General features: G+C 35.7%; 1 protein-coding gene across 6 annotated transcripts in view; it reads left to right on the top strand.

Moving 5' to 3' along the window:
* LOC117334475 (leucine-rich repeat-containing protein 49-like) overlaps positions 1-16,993 on the top strand; it is a 129,064-nt gene that overhangs the window by 99,221 nt on the left and 12,850 nt on the right. For 5 of the 6 annotated variants that reach the window (XM_033894122.1, XM_033894121.1, XM_033894123.1 and 2 more), the window contains 5 exons: positions 2,184-2,377; positions 2,663-2,836; positions 4,683-4,899; positions 10,947-11,132; positions 13,635-13,744. In XM_033894122.1, the coding sequence (XP_033750013.1) occupies positions 2,184-2,377; positions 2,663-2,836; positions 4,683-4,899; positions 10,947-11,132; positions 13,635-13,744 (881 nt within the window). Of the gene's footprint in view, positions 1-109; positions 122-2,183; positions 2,378-2,662; positions 2,837-4,682; positions 4,900-10,946; positions 11,133-13,634; positions 13,745-16,993 lie in introns of all 6 variants that reach the window. The other variant, XM_033894120.1, reaches the window with a different exon arrangement.

The raw sequence follows: 16,993 nt of genomic DNA, 5'->3' as shown, positions 1-16,993 counted from the left end.
TAATACCAATTTCCTATAAAATGGAAAATTCCAAGGTTAATATCCATTTATAAATGTTTTATTAGCTTATTATTAGTATACATTATGAATATCATTATTTTTATTCCAGATACCTTTTTTGGTAAATTACATTTTCATGCTAAGAACTATCAGTAGCTGAAAACATGGCTCCATGTGTAGACAAAATCTACTTCATTTAAAGTTGTTTCCTCTTTTCATTTCAATATTTAAATTAAACTAACTGTAAAACCACTCACTGAATTTTTTGGGGTTTTCGATCCTTATAGATTAATATACAGTAGAGGTCAAGGTTTTCTAAATGTTTGTTCTTTTTAATTTCCACTTCAATAATGTTGTTTTTGCAAATTATCTAGATAGAAGATAGAATTTTTCTATCAGTATTTTCTGTAGATTTGGCTGGGTTCACCAGAGTTACTTCCCTTTGACCATGACACTTTGTGATTGTACTAAATTTATTAATATTATTGTTTAGAATATTTGTATTTTAACAAAATTTCATGATCAATTAAAATAATTCGTGATTATTTTGATTAGGAGTTCAAGCATGGTATAAAATTTGGAAAAGAGCATTGAATCTAATAAAACATTTTACTGACAGATTTATATTTTTCCTTGTTAAATTAGCATAAAATTAAAATGTAATACACTGATTTCTATGAATTGATACTGATGTGTAATGACAGAATGTCAGTTACAGTGAAATCTGATTGGATGTTAATTTGTAATGACAGAATGTCAGTTACAGTGAAATCTGATTGGATGTTAATTTGTAATGACAGAATGTCACAGTGAAATCTGATTGGATTTGATGTTAATTTGTAAACTGTGAAATCTGATTGGATTTGATGTTAATTTGTAAACTGTGAAATCTGATTGGATTTGATGTTAATTTGTAAACTGTGAAATCTGATTGGATTTGATGTTAATTTGTAAACTGTGAAATCTGATTGGATTTGATGTTAATTTGTAAACTGTGAAATCTGTTTGGATTTGATGTTAATTTGTGATGACAGAATATTGGTTACAGTGAAATCTGATTTGATGTTAATTTGTAATGACAGAATGTCAGTTACAGTGAAATCTGATTGGATGTTAATTTGTAATGACAGAATGTCAGTTACAGTGAAATCTGATTGGATGTTAATTTGTAAACTGTGAAATCTGATTGGATTTGATGTTAATTTGTAAACTGTGAAATCTGATTGGATTTGATGTTAATTTGTAAAATGTGAAATCTGATTGGATTTGATGTTAATTTGTGATGACAGAATATCAGTTACAGTGAAATCTGATTTGATGTTAATTTGTAATGACAGAATGTCAGTTACAGTGAAATCTGATTGGATGTTAATTTGTAATTACACAATGTCAGTTACAGTAAAATCTGATTGGATGTTAATTTGTAATTACACAATGTCAGTTACAGTGAAATCTGATTGGATGTTAATTTGTAATGACAGAATGTCAGTTACAGTGAAATCTGATTGGATTTGTTTCAATAGTAAAGTTATGGGACATCAAGTGCTTGTATATATATATTGTACATGGGATTTATGTTTCCTAAAACAATTTTATGTGCAGGACACGGATACTGTATCTTTAGAACATCTAAGGGAAGCAACTGTGAAAAGTTGTATTTGCTGGGCAAATTTTATACACTGTATAGATGGAAAACCAGATTAATTTTTGAGAATGTTGTATAACTAAACATATATAGCATTTTCATTTATATTTCTCCTTTAACATTACTGAAATACATTTTTGTATCATGAAATATTTAACATGACAATACAAGGTATTTAAAGAAAGAAAATTTCAGACTTAAAACTTAGTTCAATGTGGATATCTGTCTGACATAACTCAATATATATTATATACCTGAATATGCAGAAATGAAATGAAGTGTTTGATGACCTTTTAATGCACTCACAGTATGATTATTATTCTAGATTCAAAGCCATGATCCTTTTGGAAAATAACCTGACATTCATTTCCTGAAAATTTCACTTTAAAAACTTGGGATCTTAAGCTTTGGTCATATAGTTATAGGATGTAATATTGAATTGAAAACAGATTAATCAGAAGTACAATTGTTTTTCCTCAAGAAATTTTACGTTTCTGATGGTAAATTTTCATTTTTATTTCCTAATCCTTTAATTAAGGAGAAGAAAAGAATAGCTATCAACAATGCTAAAAGGCAATGGGAGGTGATGCAGGGTACGATGATTAACCGAACAGGAAAGCTCGTCAAAATGCCGGATATATATGCCAACCATGTGGGGTCTGTACCGAACTCCGATCTAGTCCAACCAATGACTTTTAGCGAGGAAAATCTTGACCTTGAATCTGTACATAGGTGAGTTTATATGTCTGGATAAACATGTATACAGGAATATTACCAGGTAGTTTGGGACTGCAACCCAGTGATAAAATTGGTAAAACTTATCGTTTTGTTTTTGTCTTTTTTTTTTTAAATAAAAGTTAAGAAAACAACATCAGTGATTTGATGGTTTTCAATCAATTGAGGTCATGATTTTTTTTAAATATTTCATTCATAAACTGACACATTCCTATAGAGCACAGCAATCCTCTGGCTGAACATAATCATAAGTTCAATGATTATATTATTTACTGTTTACAGTGAGAAGTACAGTAGTCGAGGTGGTAGTCGGCCCAGCAGTGCCCAGAGTAGCAACGTCAATGATGGCACGGAGGGAAATAAGGACCGGCCTCGTACCAGTACAAACAGCGCTAACAGTGTCAAGAAAGTTGAACCTCAGAAGTGTGGACAGCTCAAGGAGACTATAATATTCGGGTACAGTCTTTAACTTGATAGAAATACTGTATTAATTATCTTTTTTAGGTCACCTGAGACAAAGTCTCAAGTGACCTATTCTAATCCCCTTTTGTCCGGCGTCGTGCGTCGTGCGTCGTCCGTCGTCCGTCGTCCGTCCGTAAACAATTTGCCTTTTCGACTTCTTCTCCAAAACCCCTAAACCAAATTCCATGAAATTTGGCAGGAAGCTTCTATGGCTAAAGGTCAACCAAAATTGTAAATCATATGGTCCCCACCCCCCAGGGGCCTGAGGGGTGGAGCTAAAAAGGGTCAAATTGACTAAGACTTCAAAAATCTTCTTCTCTACTCTCAGATATGGTGGAATCAAACACTCTTCATAGATGGAAGGGTCTTAAGGTGCTTTACCAAAATTGTAAATTTCATGACCCAGGGGTCTCACATTTGCCCCTGGGGAGGGGGTAAACTTTACTATAGTTTATATAGGGAAATCACATTTTTGACTATAATATGTTTTATTTCTATTGAAATTCATTCTAACTTGGTTAACATTATCACCTTGTGAAGGCAGTTTGATGGTATACACATGTTGGCCCTGACTGACCCCCAGGGGCTAATGGGCGGGGCTAAAAAGGGTCAAATTGACTGAAGTTTAAAAAATCTTCTTCTCAAGACGGAAATAATGTGGAATCAAATACTCTTTATAGTTGGAAGGGTCTGAAGGTGCTTTACCAAAATTTTGAATTTCATGACCCTGGGGTCTCAAGTTTGCCTCTGGGGAGGGGGTAAACTTTACTATAGTTTATATAGGGAAATCACATTTTTGACTATGATTTGTTGGATTTCTATTGGAATTCATTCTAATTTTGTTAACATTATCAGCTTGGGATGGCAGTTCGAGGGTATGCACATGTTGGCCCTGACTGACTCCTAGGGGCTGATGGGCAGGGCTAAAAAGGGTCAAATTGACTGAAATTTCAAAAATCTTCTTTTCAGACTGAAATAAGATAGCATCAAATACTGTTTATAGATGAAAGGGTCTTAAGGTGCTTTACTAAAATTGTGAATTTCATGACCCTGGGGTCACACATTTATCCCCGGGAGAGGGGGTAAATTTTACTATAGTTTATATAGGGAAATCACATTTTTGACTGATTTGTTTGATTTCTATTGGAATTCATTCTTACTTTTACTATTTTCAGCATGGGATGAAAGTTTGATAATATGCACATGTTGGCCCTGACTGACCCCTAGGGGCTTATGGGCGGGGCCAAAAATGGTCAATTAAATTAACTGAATTATTTCAAATCTCAGGTGACCGTTAAGGCCCATGGGCCTCTTGTATTCTCCTGCTATTTTATAGACCATCGTATTTTAGCATCAAGTTATACAAATAACCATATTCTAATGGTCAATGGTCAAGTGTAAAGATTCAAAGGTCATCTTTTGACCCCTTGTGCATGGGACACATTGTTGCATATATGGGCATTCATGTCATAATATGTGACAATAGCTCAGAAAAGAAAAACCCAGTTTGTAGATTGAAATCTTGAAAACATTATATATATTTAATAGATTCTGCACTGATGTCGAATTCATTAAAACATCCTTGTTAAGTTTCTTTCATATACATTAATCTATTTAGCTGATAAAACAAAATTTATAATTCCCAGGAATATATCCCCCTTCTGTTTCATTGTCTGGTTTATGACTGTAATATATGGTAAATCCTTTTTTCAATGTTTCAATGTTGCTTTCATGATAAATAGTACAAGTAAAAATACTTGCAAAGCAGTAAATAGTTTTGATACATAAAACTTTTTTTGAGAAAAATACTTTGATATTATTTACGATTTTTTTCTACTAGACAAGGGGACACAACCCAAGGTGGTGGATTAAACAACCTGGCTGACCTAGAAGGGGATACACTGACATTGTATGGAGCCAAGTCCCTTGAGGGTCTGGATAGAAACTGGGGCATGCAAGCCGCAGCTGCTATCACACATATCTTCTTTAAGTTTATAGACTTTGACGAGATCGTAAAACATCTTCACAAAGTACGGACACGGTTCCCAGGTGTACAGGTTAGTAGCATTTTGTAGGACATTGATTAAAGCAGGTTTTCAGAGGTTTTTGATTACACAGGGTTTGGTACCGGGAAAGAAATGTTTACTCAGCAACCTAGTTGATTGAGGTGGGCTAATAAAAGTTCCTGATTACACAGGGTTCATTTAGATATGTAAACTTAGTGACCTAGTCGATTGAGGTCAGTCTACAGAGGTTCTTGATTACACAGCACTTTGTAGAGAGATAGAAATGTATAGTCAATGATGACCTAGTTGATTAAGGTCTGCTGATGGTACTCCAGAAGGAGTTATGTCCCCTTGTTCACTGCTGATGGTACTCCAGAAGGAGTTATGTCCCCTTGTTCACTGCTGATGGTACTCCAGAAGGAGTTATGTCCCCTTGTTCACTGCTGATGGTACTCCAGAAGGAGTTCTGTCCCCTTGTTCACAGCTGTGTCTAATAAGGTTTGGGAAAAGTCTAGTTAAGCTAGTACATCTATGCCAATTCATCATTGTGATAATGTTAAAATTTGACAATACACTTAAATTTGAGTTTGTGTTAGGAAGTACGCTTATACTTCTCTGTCAGAGGATTCATGGTTAAGTATGGATTTGATGGATTCAAAAGACATTCAAAGGAACATTTTAATCACATTTTACAGTGACACTTCCCAGCACTTAAAGTCAAATGAACAGGTTTATTTGTGTACTGTAGATAATAATTTAACATACATAGCTCTAAAGCTGTGTGTTTATTATTCAGGGATAAAAGCTATCCATGAAAGATTAAGTCCAAATTATTTATCACTTGTGGGACTACAGTCTCAAGAAGCAAAATGAATAGTATTAATTTGACATGTCGTAGCATTTTTGTTTAGAGTAATCCACTTAGATTGATTTTCTAAACATTTTCTAAACACACAGTATATATACAACAATAGGTATACTATGTACATGTCCAAGTGAGGGGTTCGCCATGGGACAATACTTTTGACCTACGATATGATGAAAGTTCTCTCAGTGTAAAGTCTGACCAATATACACAGGGATTACAGGATTAGCCGTCATGGCTTAACCATTAATCATTTCACCATTCAATCCTTTTACAGTAGTACACTAACTGCAGTGCCACTAGATCTCTATGATTGGAATATTAGTTTTTTATTTACAATTGAAATCAGAGGAATTTTATTGTGTTCCGACTTTGGATTTTGGGAAAATTTAGTGATATTCTTAAGATCTGTGGATGTGTAAGTACAAATTAATTAAAATACCTGCATTTTTACCATATAACCTTAAGATTAAGTCAAGGTGATATATATTTGAAAGGTATAATAAATTGTTCTGTAAATAAAAGGAATAGATTCATATTCTATAAAGATTCAAAAAGCACAGCAGAATATTTCAATCCCTATGTACTTATGTGCTCTGATTCATAATACACTTCTGGCGCTCAAAGTTTGGTTATATTAGTAAAATGTGAAGGTAAGTAGAATGTGCAGTCTTGAAAAGTCCTTGGATTTTACTGTACAGCTTTAAAAAGCCTTCAATTTACTTTCAGCCTTGAAAAGCTTTAAATAATGTTTTAGCCCTGAAAAATCTTGACTCCTGGTATATACCAATGAAAAGCCTTGACTCCTGATCTGTACCTTTGAAAAGCCTTGACCCCTGGTATATACCAATGAAAAGCCTTGACTCCTGGTAAATGCCCTTGAAAAGTCTTGACTCCTTGTTTGTACCTTTGAAAAGCCTTGAATCCTGGTATATACCAATGAAAAGCCTTGACTCCTGGTATATACCAATGAAAAGCCTTGACTTTTGGTCTGTGCCCTTTAAAAAGCCTTGACTCTGATCTGTACCCTTGAAAAGCATTGATTCCTGGTTTGCACCCTTGAAAAGCCTTGACTCCTGGTAAATGCCCTTAAAAAGTCTTGACTCCTTGTTTGTACCTTTGAAAAGCCTTCACTCCTGGTTTGTACCTTTTAAAAGCCTTGATTCCTGGTCTGTCCTTGAAAAAGCCTTGATTCCTGGTTTGTACCCTTGAAAAGCCTTGACTCCTGGTATATGCCCTTGAAAAGTCCTTGGACATGTCTTTTAATGTTCCATAAATGAAATTACATAGAGACATCGGTTTGTGGAAACTATTCTTGATCCAAATTTCAATATTGACAGCTCGCTCATAAATAAATTACAGATTTCAAAACAATCTGATCAGCCATAGAAAAATTGGGAATATAGCACTGAAATTGTTGTAATAGAATAGATAATATACAGCATTTATAAAGAGTACTATCGAGGGGAGTGGGGGGGGGGGGGGGGGGGGGCAGATAGTGTTACCCATGTCCGCACTGTCCCATCTCAATGTAATGTAACTCCCTTATCACAGGAACTGCTGATGTGATCCTTACCAAACTGTGTTCGGGGATGTCAAGTGGTATTATATATATAGGGGGCAGTTATTTCTTACATTTATTAGTCTCATGTAGGGACATTAAAGTCAGTGTTATCATAGTGCAGTTTTGAGAAATATTTAATTAATCTTTAATATCTAACCCATGCCTGGTAAGAACCCACCCATGTCTGTTGACGTTTGGTGAAATTACTTCTTAGTTATTTTGCAATACACTCACCATCTACAATACTTGGCATTAAAGGAAAATGGAAATTAGCACTTTTCAAAATAAATTGTGAGTTACAGTAGAGCCAACTACTAGTAATCATAAAACTTAGGTCAAAAGAAATGAGTTCAGGATAAATATGTGTACTCCTCCAAAAATGCCACTGATAGTGAGTTCAGGATACTCCTCCAAAAATACCGCTGATAGTGAGTTCAGGATAAATATGGGTACTCCTCCAAAAATACCGCTGATAGTGAGTTCAGGATACTCCTCCAAAAATACAGCTGATAGTGAGTTCAGGATAAATATGGGTACTCCTCCAAAAATACAGCTGATAGTGAGTTCAGGATACTCCTCCAAAAATACAGCTGATAGTGAGTTCAGGATACTCCTCCAAAAATACCGCTGATAGTGAGTTCAGGATAAATATGGGTACTCCTCCAAAAATACCGCTGATAGTGAGTTCAGGATACTCCTCCAAAAATACCGCTGATAGTGAGTTCAGGATAAATATGCTTACTCCTCCAAAAATACCGCTGATAGTGAGTTCAGGATAAATATGGGTACTCCTCCAAAAATACATCTGATAGTGAGTTCAGGATACTCCTCCAAAAATACCACTGATAGTGAGTTCATCAAGTTTATGTGGACATATGTTGCTTTTCTTTGTGTTCCGTGTTTCAGAAATGGAAAGTCCTAGGATTTTACTCCTTACTTGGAAAATCTTAAAATTCAGTGTCATACTTTGAAAGTTTTGAAATTTGGCATAAATACCTTGAAAAGTCCTTGAATGTATGTCTTTGGTATTAAAATAAACTATTGAAGATGTTTATGATTAACAAAAACAAATCTCTACAAAGTGACAATAAAATTCAGAACTTAAATTCACCTCCTTTGTTGCGAATTCAGAACTTAAATTCACCTCCTTTGTTGCGATTGTCAGATACAAACGATCGGGGGCAGATAGTGTTACCCATGTCCGCACTGTCCCATCTCAATGGAATGTAACTCCCTTATCTCAGGAACTGCTGATGTGATCCTCACCAAACTGTGTTCGGGGATGTCAAGTGGTATTATATATATAGGGGGCAGTTATTTCTTACATTTTCTAGTCTCATGTAGGGACATTAAAGTCAGTGTTATCATAGTGCAGTTTTGAGAAATATTTAATTAATCTTTAATATCTAACCCATGCCTGGTAAGAAACCCACCCATGTCTGTTGACGTTTGTTGAAATTACTTCTTAGTTATTTTGCAATACACTCACCATCTACAATACTTGGCTTTAAAGGAAAATGGATATTAGCACTTTTCAAAATAAATTGTGAGTTACAGTAGAGCCAACTACTAGTAATTATAAAACTTGAAATAGGTCAAAAGAAATAAGATCAGGATAAATATGGGTACTCCTCCAAAATACAGCTGATAGTGAGTTCAGGATACTCCTCCAAAAATACCACTGATAGTGAGATCAGGATAAATATGGGTACTCCTCCAAAAATACCGCTGATAGTGAGTTCAGGATACTCCTCCAAAAATACAGCTGATAGTGAGTTCAGGATAAATATGGGTACTCCTCCAAAAATACAGCTGATAGTGAGTTCAGGATACTCCTCCAAAAATACAGCTGATAGTGAGTTCAGGATACTCCTCCAAAAATACCGCTGATAGTGAGTTCAGGATAAATATGGGTACTCCTCCAAAAATACCGCTGATAGTGAGTTCAGGATACTCCTCCAAAAATACCGCTGATAGTGAGTTCAGGATACTCCTCCAAAAATACCGCTGATAGTGAGTTCAGGATAAATATGGGTACTCCTCCAAAAATACAGCTGATAGTGAGTTCAGGATACTCCTCCAAAAATACCACTGATAGTGAGTTCATCAAGTTTATGTGGACATATGTTGCTTTTCTTTGTGTTCCGTGTTTCAGAAATGGAAAGTCCTAGGATTTTACTCCTTACTTGGAAAATCTTAAAATTCAGTGTCATACTTTGAAAGTTTTGAAATTTGGCATAAATACCTTGAAAAGTCCTTGAATGTATGTCTTTGGTATTAAAATAAACTATTGAAGATGTTTATGATTAACAAAAACAAATCTCTACAAAGTGACAATAAAATTCAGAACTTAAATTCACCTCCTTTGTTGCGAATTCAGAACTTAAATTCATCTCCTTTGTTGCGATTGTCAGATACAAACGATCGAATGTTTTTTACAATTGTGCTATTAAAGCATTGTTAATACGGAATAAGACTTTATGTAGTAATATTTGTATTACATGTACATGTATGTTGTATAGCTTTTAATCAGAAATTAATCAGTTTTCAAATTTTTTTAGAAAAGTTCTTAAATTAAATGACAGATAGGTCTGGAAAAGGCTAGGAGGTTGTTTACTCAAAGTCTGTATGGATGATAAATTAATTTACGGTACAACCAGAAACATCAGGGATAAAACATCTCCTTCCCCTAATTGTTTGGGTGGTAATGACAATTGTACATGTAAACCAGGTACCATGGACAGGTAACACAGATTAACCAGCTGTACTTTTGTATTTTTTTTTCTTTCATCAAATCATGTCTGGCGTTTTGTCTAATTAGTAATTCTCTCTAGCCAGACCTTATCTTTGAGCCTACACCCCTGGAATTAACCTCGCTGTAGTATAAAACGTTAAGGAAGTTGAGCAGTACGTGGTCTAGTTGATAGAATGGATTCAGGATTTGTCGTTAAGTAACAAACTTATGTGTCAATTTGATATCCATTTACCTCAGATGTATCGTCTTTATTTCATGTTCTAATGGCTGTGGATGTTTGTGTATCTGGAAAACTTGTTTGAAGTTTTTACTTGTGATAACTGATATTCTAGATTCAGCTATGGTTTTTGTCATGGAAAAAAAGAAAAAAAAAGTTAATTATCTGGTTTGATTAATTAGAAAATCAATCTGAGTTACATGGTCTTCTGTGCACTTGAAAAGAATAGCAATGTTCAACACGTATATAAACCTTTATCTGACTTTGGACATGTTATAGTCTTTCCCCCTAGGAAGGGAACTCTTCCTGCATTGTGTACAGGTATCATATATGTTACATGCGTAGTTAAGCAATATGTTAAACTTTTAAAGTAAGATAACTCAAATATTTTTCACTACAGCAAAACAATTTTGCAACAAAATGAATGTTAGAATTTTGTTATTTGAAGAAAATTTTGTTCACTTTATCTTATTTTTTTTTATTTTTTTTTTCTCTAATTTCTGAGTTTGGGTGATTCAAAACTATATTAAGTAGCTTGTAATAAATCATGTATTATGTATTGATTTTTTTATTTGAAGAAAAATCTAACCTTAAAGTTTTTTCTTTAGGATGATAAGAAATTGTTTTGTTTTTTTTCCCCCCCCCAAGCAAGATACGAAATTAACACGTTTATCATTATCATCATTTATTTTTTCAGACTGTAACATTTAGTGCTACAAACATCAGAACCCTATCACAGATCAATGCGCTGTCAAACATCCGTCGCCTTGACAACCTGACGATAGACTTGGATGGGAACCCAGTCACAAAATTCACCTTGTGGCGGATGTATGTTATTTTCAGACTGGCACATTTCGCTCTCAAAAAGATCAATGATATCGAGGTGAGTGGCAAACTTTATCTGTCCTTAGTTTAACCTTTCTGGGTCAATTTGTCCTTGGTTTAACCTCTCTGGGTCAATCTGTCCTTGGTTTAACCTTTCTGGGTCAATCTGTCCTTGGTTTAACATGTCTTGGTCAATCTGTCCTTGGTTTAACCTCTCTGGGTCAATCTGTCCTTGGTTTAACCTGTCTGGGTCAATCTGTCCTTGGTTTAACCTCTCTGGGTCAATCTGTCCTTGGTTTAACCTTTCTGGGTCAATCTGTCTTTGGTTTAACCTTTCTGGGTCAATCTGTCCTTGGTTTAACCTGTCTGGGTCAATCTGTCCTTAGTTTTACCTTTCTGGGTCAATCTGTCCTTAGGTTTAACCTTTCTGGGTCAATCTGTCCTTTGGTTTAACCTTTCTGGGTCAATTTGCCTTGGTTTAACCTGTCTGGGTCAATCTGTCTTTGGTTTAACCTTTCTGGGTCAATCTGTTTTTTGGTTTCAATCTTTCTGGGTCAATCTGTCCTTGGTTTAAACTTTCTGGGTCAATCTGTCCTTGGTTTAACTTTTCTGGGTCAATCTGTCCTTCGTTTTACCTTCATGGGTAAATCTGTCCTTAATTTTATCTTTCTGGGTAAATTTATCCTTATAAGTTTTGCCATTCTGAGTAAATTTATCCTTTTTACTTTTATGGATAAATCTGTCTAGAGTTTTACCTTCATTGGTATCTCTGTCCTTAGTTTGACCTTTCTAAGTAAATCTGTCCTTAGTTTGACCTTTCTAAGTAAATCTGTCCTTAGTTTGACCTTTCTAAGTAAATCTGTCCTTTCTAAGTAAATCTGTCCTTAGTTTGACCTTTCTAAGTAAATCTGTCCTTTTATCTTTATTGATAACTCTGTCTAGAGTTTTACCCTTCTCGGTAAATCTATTTAAGAGTTTTACCTTTGTGCACACAATTCAAACTTTGCTGTTGTTATATATCACAAAACTAATATAAACTTGGTCAAACAAATGGTGAGACTGAAATCATTGTTAGCAACTCTTTCCAGGCGTTTCTAAGCCCCCGGATTGTATTTCTAAACCATGGTACATTATCACCTTCTAAAGACAAATTAATAACACAAGTATATGGGAGACAACCACTAACACCAACTGTTGACAAATTTATACATTAATTGGATTTAAACAGACATTTAAACCTTTCTTCAATAGAGCATATGAACAAACCCCTTACTGGGCACATATCAAGATTAGCAGCATGTCGGCCATTGTGTGTGGTACAGTAGCTCACAACAATGACATAATCAGTGTGTACTATCTCCTCCGATTGGATCTCCGCTGTTAAATCATTGAAGTCGGACACACTTGTATGTGGAATCAGGGGTTTTTGTTTGACACTTGGAGTACAAATTGCTCCCGTGTAATAATAGAACCATTATATCGTTGTTTGAATGTACTCGCGATAAATAAACGTTATTTTTGTGTTCGTATTACTTTATGTGTGATTTCGTTTCGCAGACATTTGTTGTACATTTTACATAGATGCATGTAAGGGAAGAAACCGAGCTAGATTTTCATTTGAAAATCTACAGGGTAAGTTTTTGTATTGTCGTTATATACAGGGTCAGTTTTTGTATTGTCTTTATATACAGGGTCAGTTTTTGTATTGTCTATGTATACAGGGTCAGTTTTTGTATTGTCGTTATATACAGGGTCAGTTTTTGTATTGTCTTTATATACAGGGTCAGTTTTTGTATTGTCTATATATACAGGGTCAGTTTTTGTATTGTCTTTATATACAGGGTCAGTTTTTGTATTGTCTTTATATATACAGGGTCAGTTTTTGTATTGTCTTTATATACAGGGTCAGTTTTTGTATTGTCTATGTATACAGGGTCAGTTTTTGTATTGTCTTTATATATACAGGGTCAGTTTTTGTATTGTCTATATATACAGGGTCAGTTTTTGTATTGTTGTTATATACAGGGTCAGTTTTTGTATTGTTGTTATATACAGGGTCAGTTTTTGTATTGTCTATGTATACAGGGTCAGTTTTTGTATTGTCTATATATACAGGGTCAGTTTTTGTATTGTCTATATATACAGGGTCAGTGTTTGTATTGTCTATATATACAGGGTCAGTGTTTGTATTGTCTTTATATACAGGGTCAGTGTTTGTATTGTCTTTATATACAGGGTCAGTTTTTGTATTATCTATATATACAGGGTCAGTTTTTGTATTATCTATATATACAGGGTCAGTTTTTGTATTGTCTTTATATACAGGGTCAGTTTTTGTATTGTCTTTATATACAGGGTCAGTTTTTGTATTGTCTATATATACAGGATCAGTTTTTGTATACAGGGTCAGTTTTTGTATTGTCTTTATATACAGGGTCAGTTTTTGTATTGTCTATATATACAGGGTCAGTTTTTGTATTGTCTATATATACTTGGTAATGTAAATGTTAATCAGAAATATTCAAAGTCAATTAAAATTTCTAATGTTTGAATATTGCAGGTATCAGCCTCCGATATTGTGAATGCAGAGAAGCTTTATGGCCCTGTGTCCCACATTACGACCTCGCAGCTCCCTCAGTCTAGGCTGCTGTCTCTACTGGGGGAAACCAGGTAAGTCTACTGTACAATATTGTAGGGGGGAGGGGAGGTCTGAACACTTACTACTGGGGGAAACCAGGTAAGTCTACTGTACAATATTGTAGGGGGGGGAGGTCTGAACACTTACTACTGGGGGAAACCAGGTAAGTCTACTGTACCATATTGTAGGGGGGGGGGGGTCTGAACACTCTCTACTGGGGGAAACCAGGTAAGTCTACTGTACAATATTGTAGGGGGGAGGTCTGAACACTTACTACTGGGGGAAACCAGGTAAGTCTACTGTACAATATTGTAGGGGGGAGGGGAGGTCTGAACACTTACTACTGGGGGAAACCAGGTAAGTCTACTGTACCATATTGTAGGGGGGGGGGGGGGGGGGGGGGGGGTTCTGAACACTCTCTACTGGGGAAACCAGGTAAGTCTACTGTACAATATTGTAGGGGGGAGGGGAGGTCTGAACACTTACTACTGGGGGAAACCAGGTAAGTCTACTGTACAATATTGTAGGGGGGGGGGGGGGGGGGGGGGGGGGGGGGTCTGAACACTCTCTACTGGGGAAACCAGGTAAGTCTACTGTACCAAATTGGGGAAGGGGGGGAACATTCCACTGGAAGAGGGGTGAACCAACAAGTAGAGTCTTCCGTAGTATAATATAGGGGAGGACGGGGGTCATGATCAGGTCTGAATACTCTGCTGCGGAAACTTAAGGTAACGAAGTCTACTGTACAATGAAGGGGAGCAGGGTATGTAAGTCTACAGACTATGTAAGATATGTTTTGATAAAATTTGGTACTAAGTAAGCATTTAAATGATGGTGTAGTCAAGTAAGGCAGCTCATGGAATGTTTACAACAGTGGAAGGAGAGAAAACGTAATGAGTGGCACTTACACATTTATAAAATTAGATATTTTCTGATTAATGCTGCAAAAAGGCAAGAAAAAAGTGAAACAGGTGGGAGAGGGATTTGATTTCTAATTAATTTAATTTGTCAAGGAAATGGCCAAGCCACTGTGTTGACTTACCAACATAATGTAAATACCGATAGCTGTATCGACAGATCAATTTATTACACAGGAAAAAACAAAACCGTTTCAAAGCTTTGAAAAAACGGTGAGACCAGCATTGGAAGGAGTTACTTTCACACTGTGATTTATACTGAAAAATAACAGATATCTTATCTAGGAAACTTAAAGTGAATCTGATAAATTGGTCTGAAAAATGTTGATGGACAAATCAATTTATTGACCTGTAAGGTATTTCAGTAGCAATTTCCACATGTAGTGTCCGGGTTTCTGTATAAACTGTTTTTCTCACTCACTGTAGTGATGTCAGAGTATAGGACGGGAGAAATATCCAATAAATATCTCCATTTACTTACACCTGGACGATCCTGACGAGGTCAAACTAAGCCAACAGTCCACAACAGCTAATAGGATCTCTCAGTGGAATAACTTTACATATATTTACATACATGATGAAAGAAAAGTGACCGGTAGTGACCAGGGCATCGATCAATATTTACAACGGTTATACTTATATTAATATAAAGAATTTTTTGCACAGAAGTTTGAACCAGGATTACGTTGTCAGTAACACTGGAGGAAGACATTTTATGATTGGAATACAAGGATTTAGTTTATAGAGGAAATGTTGGAAGTGTTTTGCAATTGTAGCCAGGAGAGAAAGCCAGATATCATACGTCACCTTGGAGTTGTATTTACATACATTAAGGGCATTTTTAAAAATACATCTACAGGTGTTGACTTATTGTAAAATATACAATACATCTACAGGTTTGGACTTAAAATATGGCTAACCCAAGCCTTTAACTGACTGCGAAGCTGATGATTACGAGCACCAAGCACTGTTGGCTTATAGGATCTTTCAATGATCTGTGAGCTAGATTTTGGTAACACATGTACATGTATCTTATGTACGGAGTATAGAGATACACAACGCCCAACTTCTGTGATTTTACTGACCATCACAGCTCTGAAGATGAAGATTTCTTACATTTTTATATAATTATCACTGCCACATAAAACTGGAACATTTCTATGATCCGAACCGTTGAATCAGACTGATTGTTCTCTGATCTTTGCAGGAATTGCAAACATTATACAGTAATTGTGATCCGAACAGCATATAGTGCAAAAGAAAGGTATAGGAAATGTTTTTTATAGCAGTAAATCCCAGGATCTGTATTATGTTTGAACATATCGAGATTCATAATCCTCAGTCAGAACAAGTTCATTCTTGACTTGGTTTAGTAAACGCCTTGACCATTGACTGTCATGACCCGTTAGGTCAGTTTGACCATTAGGTGACCACTGCTGACCAGTGTCACTGCGGCCTTACTTACTATATTATATGCTACATATTTCAGCAGCAAGGTGCTTAGTAAATAAAATAGGTTTTATTGTGAAATATTGTTAATGGAAATTCTGATCAATGTTGATTCTATTTATTAGAGTAATTATTTAATATGTAAAAGTGGGAAGATTGTGTTGTCAGTGGTGGTCCCTGGACCAGCTTCATGACCAAGTACAATTAACTTGTCAGCGGCTAGATTCTGTTGTGGTCAGTGGTCCCTGGACCAGCTATAAGGACGGAGAACACAGCGGCTAGATTCTGTTGTGGTCAGTGGTCCCTGGACCAGCTATAAGGACGGAGAACACTGACCGGAATAACTCCTCAACATCAGGACAGATATACCGAGGTAGAACATCTTCTTAGCATCGTGTGTGTAATCCTAAATTACATAAACAGTGCTCATTGGATAAAATGACTTCATCAACAAAATGTGTACAGGACTTCTGATCTCTACAAAAGAATTGTGATTTGAGTTTTTTTTTGGATAAACTCTTTTTTAAGTGTTGCACTTTGGAGACTTTTGACGAGAGGTGTCGACTTCAAACCTGGTTTGATGGTGTTTACTGTCTACCTTGGATGTACTGACCTATTTATCAACCTAGGTGTTTTTACGGAGGCTGTGTTTATCAACCTAAGAATTTTTATGGAGGCTGGATGTACTGACCTATTTATCAACCTTGGTGTTTTTATGGAGGCTGGATGTACTGACCTATTTATCAACCTAAGTATTTTTACGGAGGCTGGATGTACTGACCTATTTATCAACCTTGGTGTTTTTACGGAGGCTGTGCTGACCTATTTATCAACCTAAGTATTTTTACGGAGGCTGTACTGACCTATTTATCAACCTAGATGTTTTTACAGAGGCTGTACTGACCTATTTATCAA

Source organism: Pecten maximus, chromosome 9, assembly GCF_902652985.1.
Source record: "Pecten maximus chromosome 9, xPecMax1.1, whole genome shotgun sequence".
In the NCBI taxonomy this organism is placed as follows: Eukaryota; Metazoa; Mollusca; class Bivalvia; order Pectinida; family Pectinidae; genus Pecten; species Pecten maximus.
Note: the sequence above shows the minus strand (reverse complement) of the source record. Positions and strands in the feature narration are given on the sequence as shown.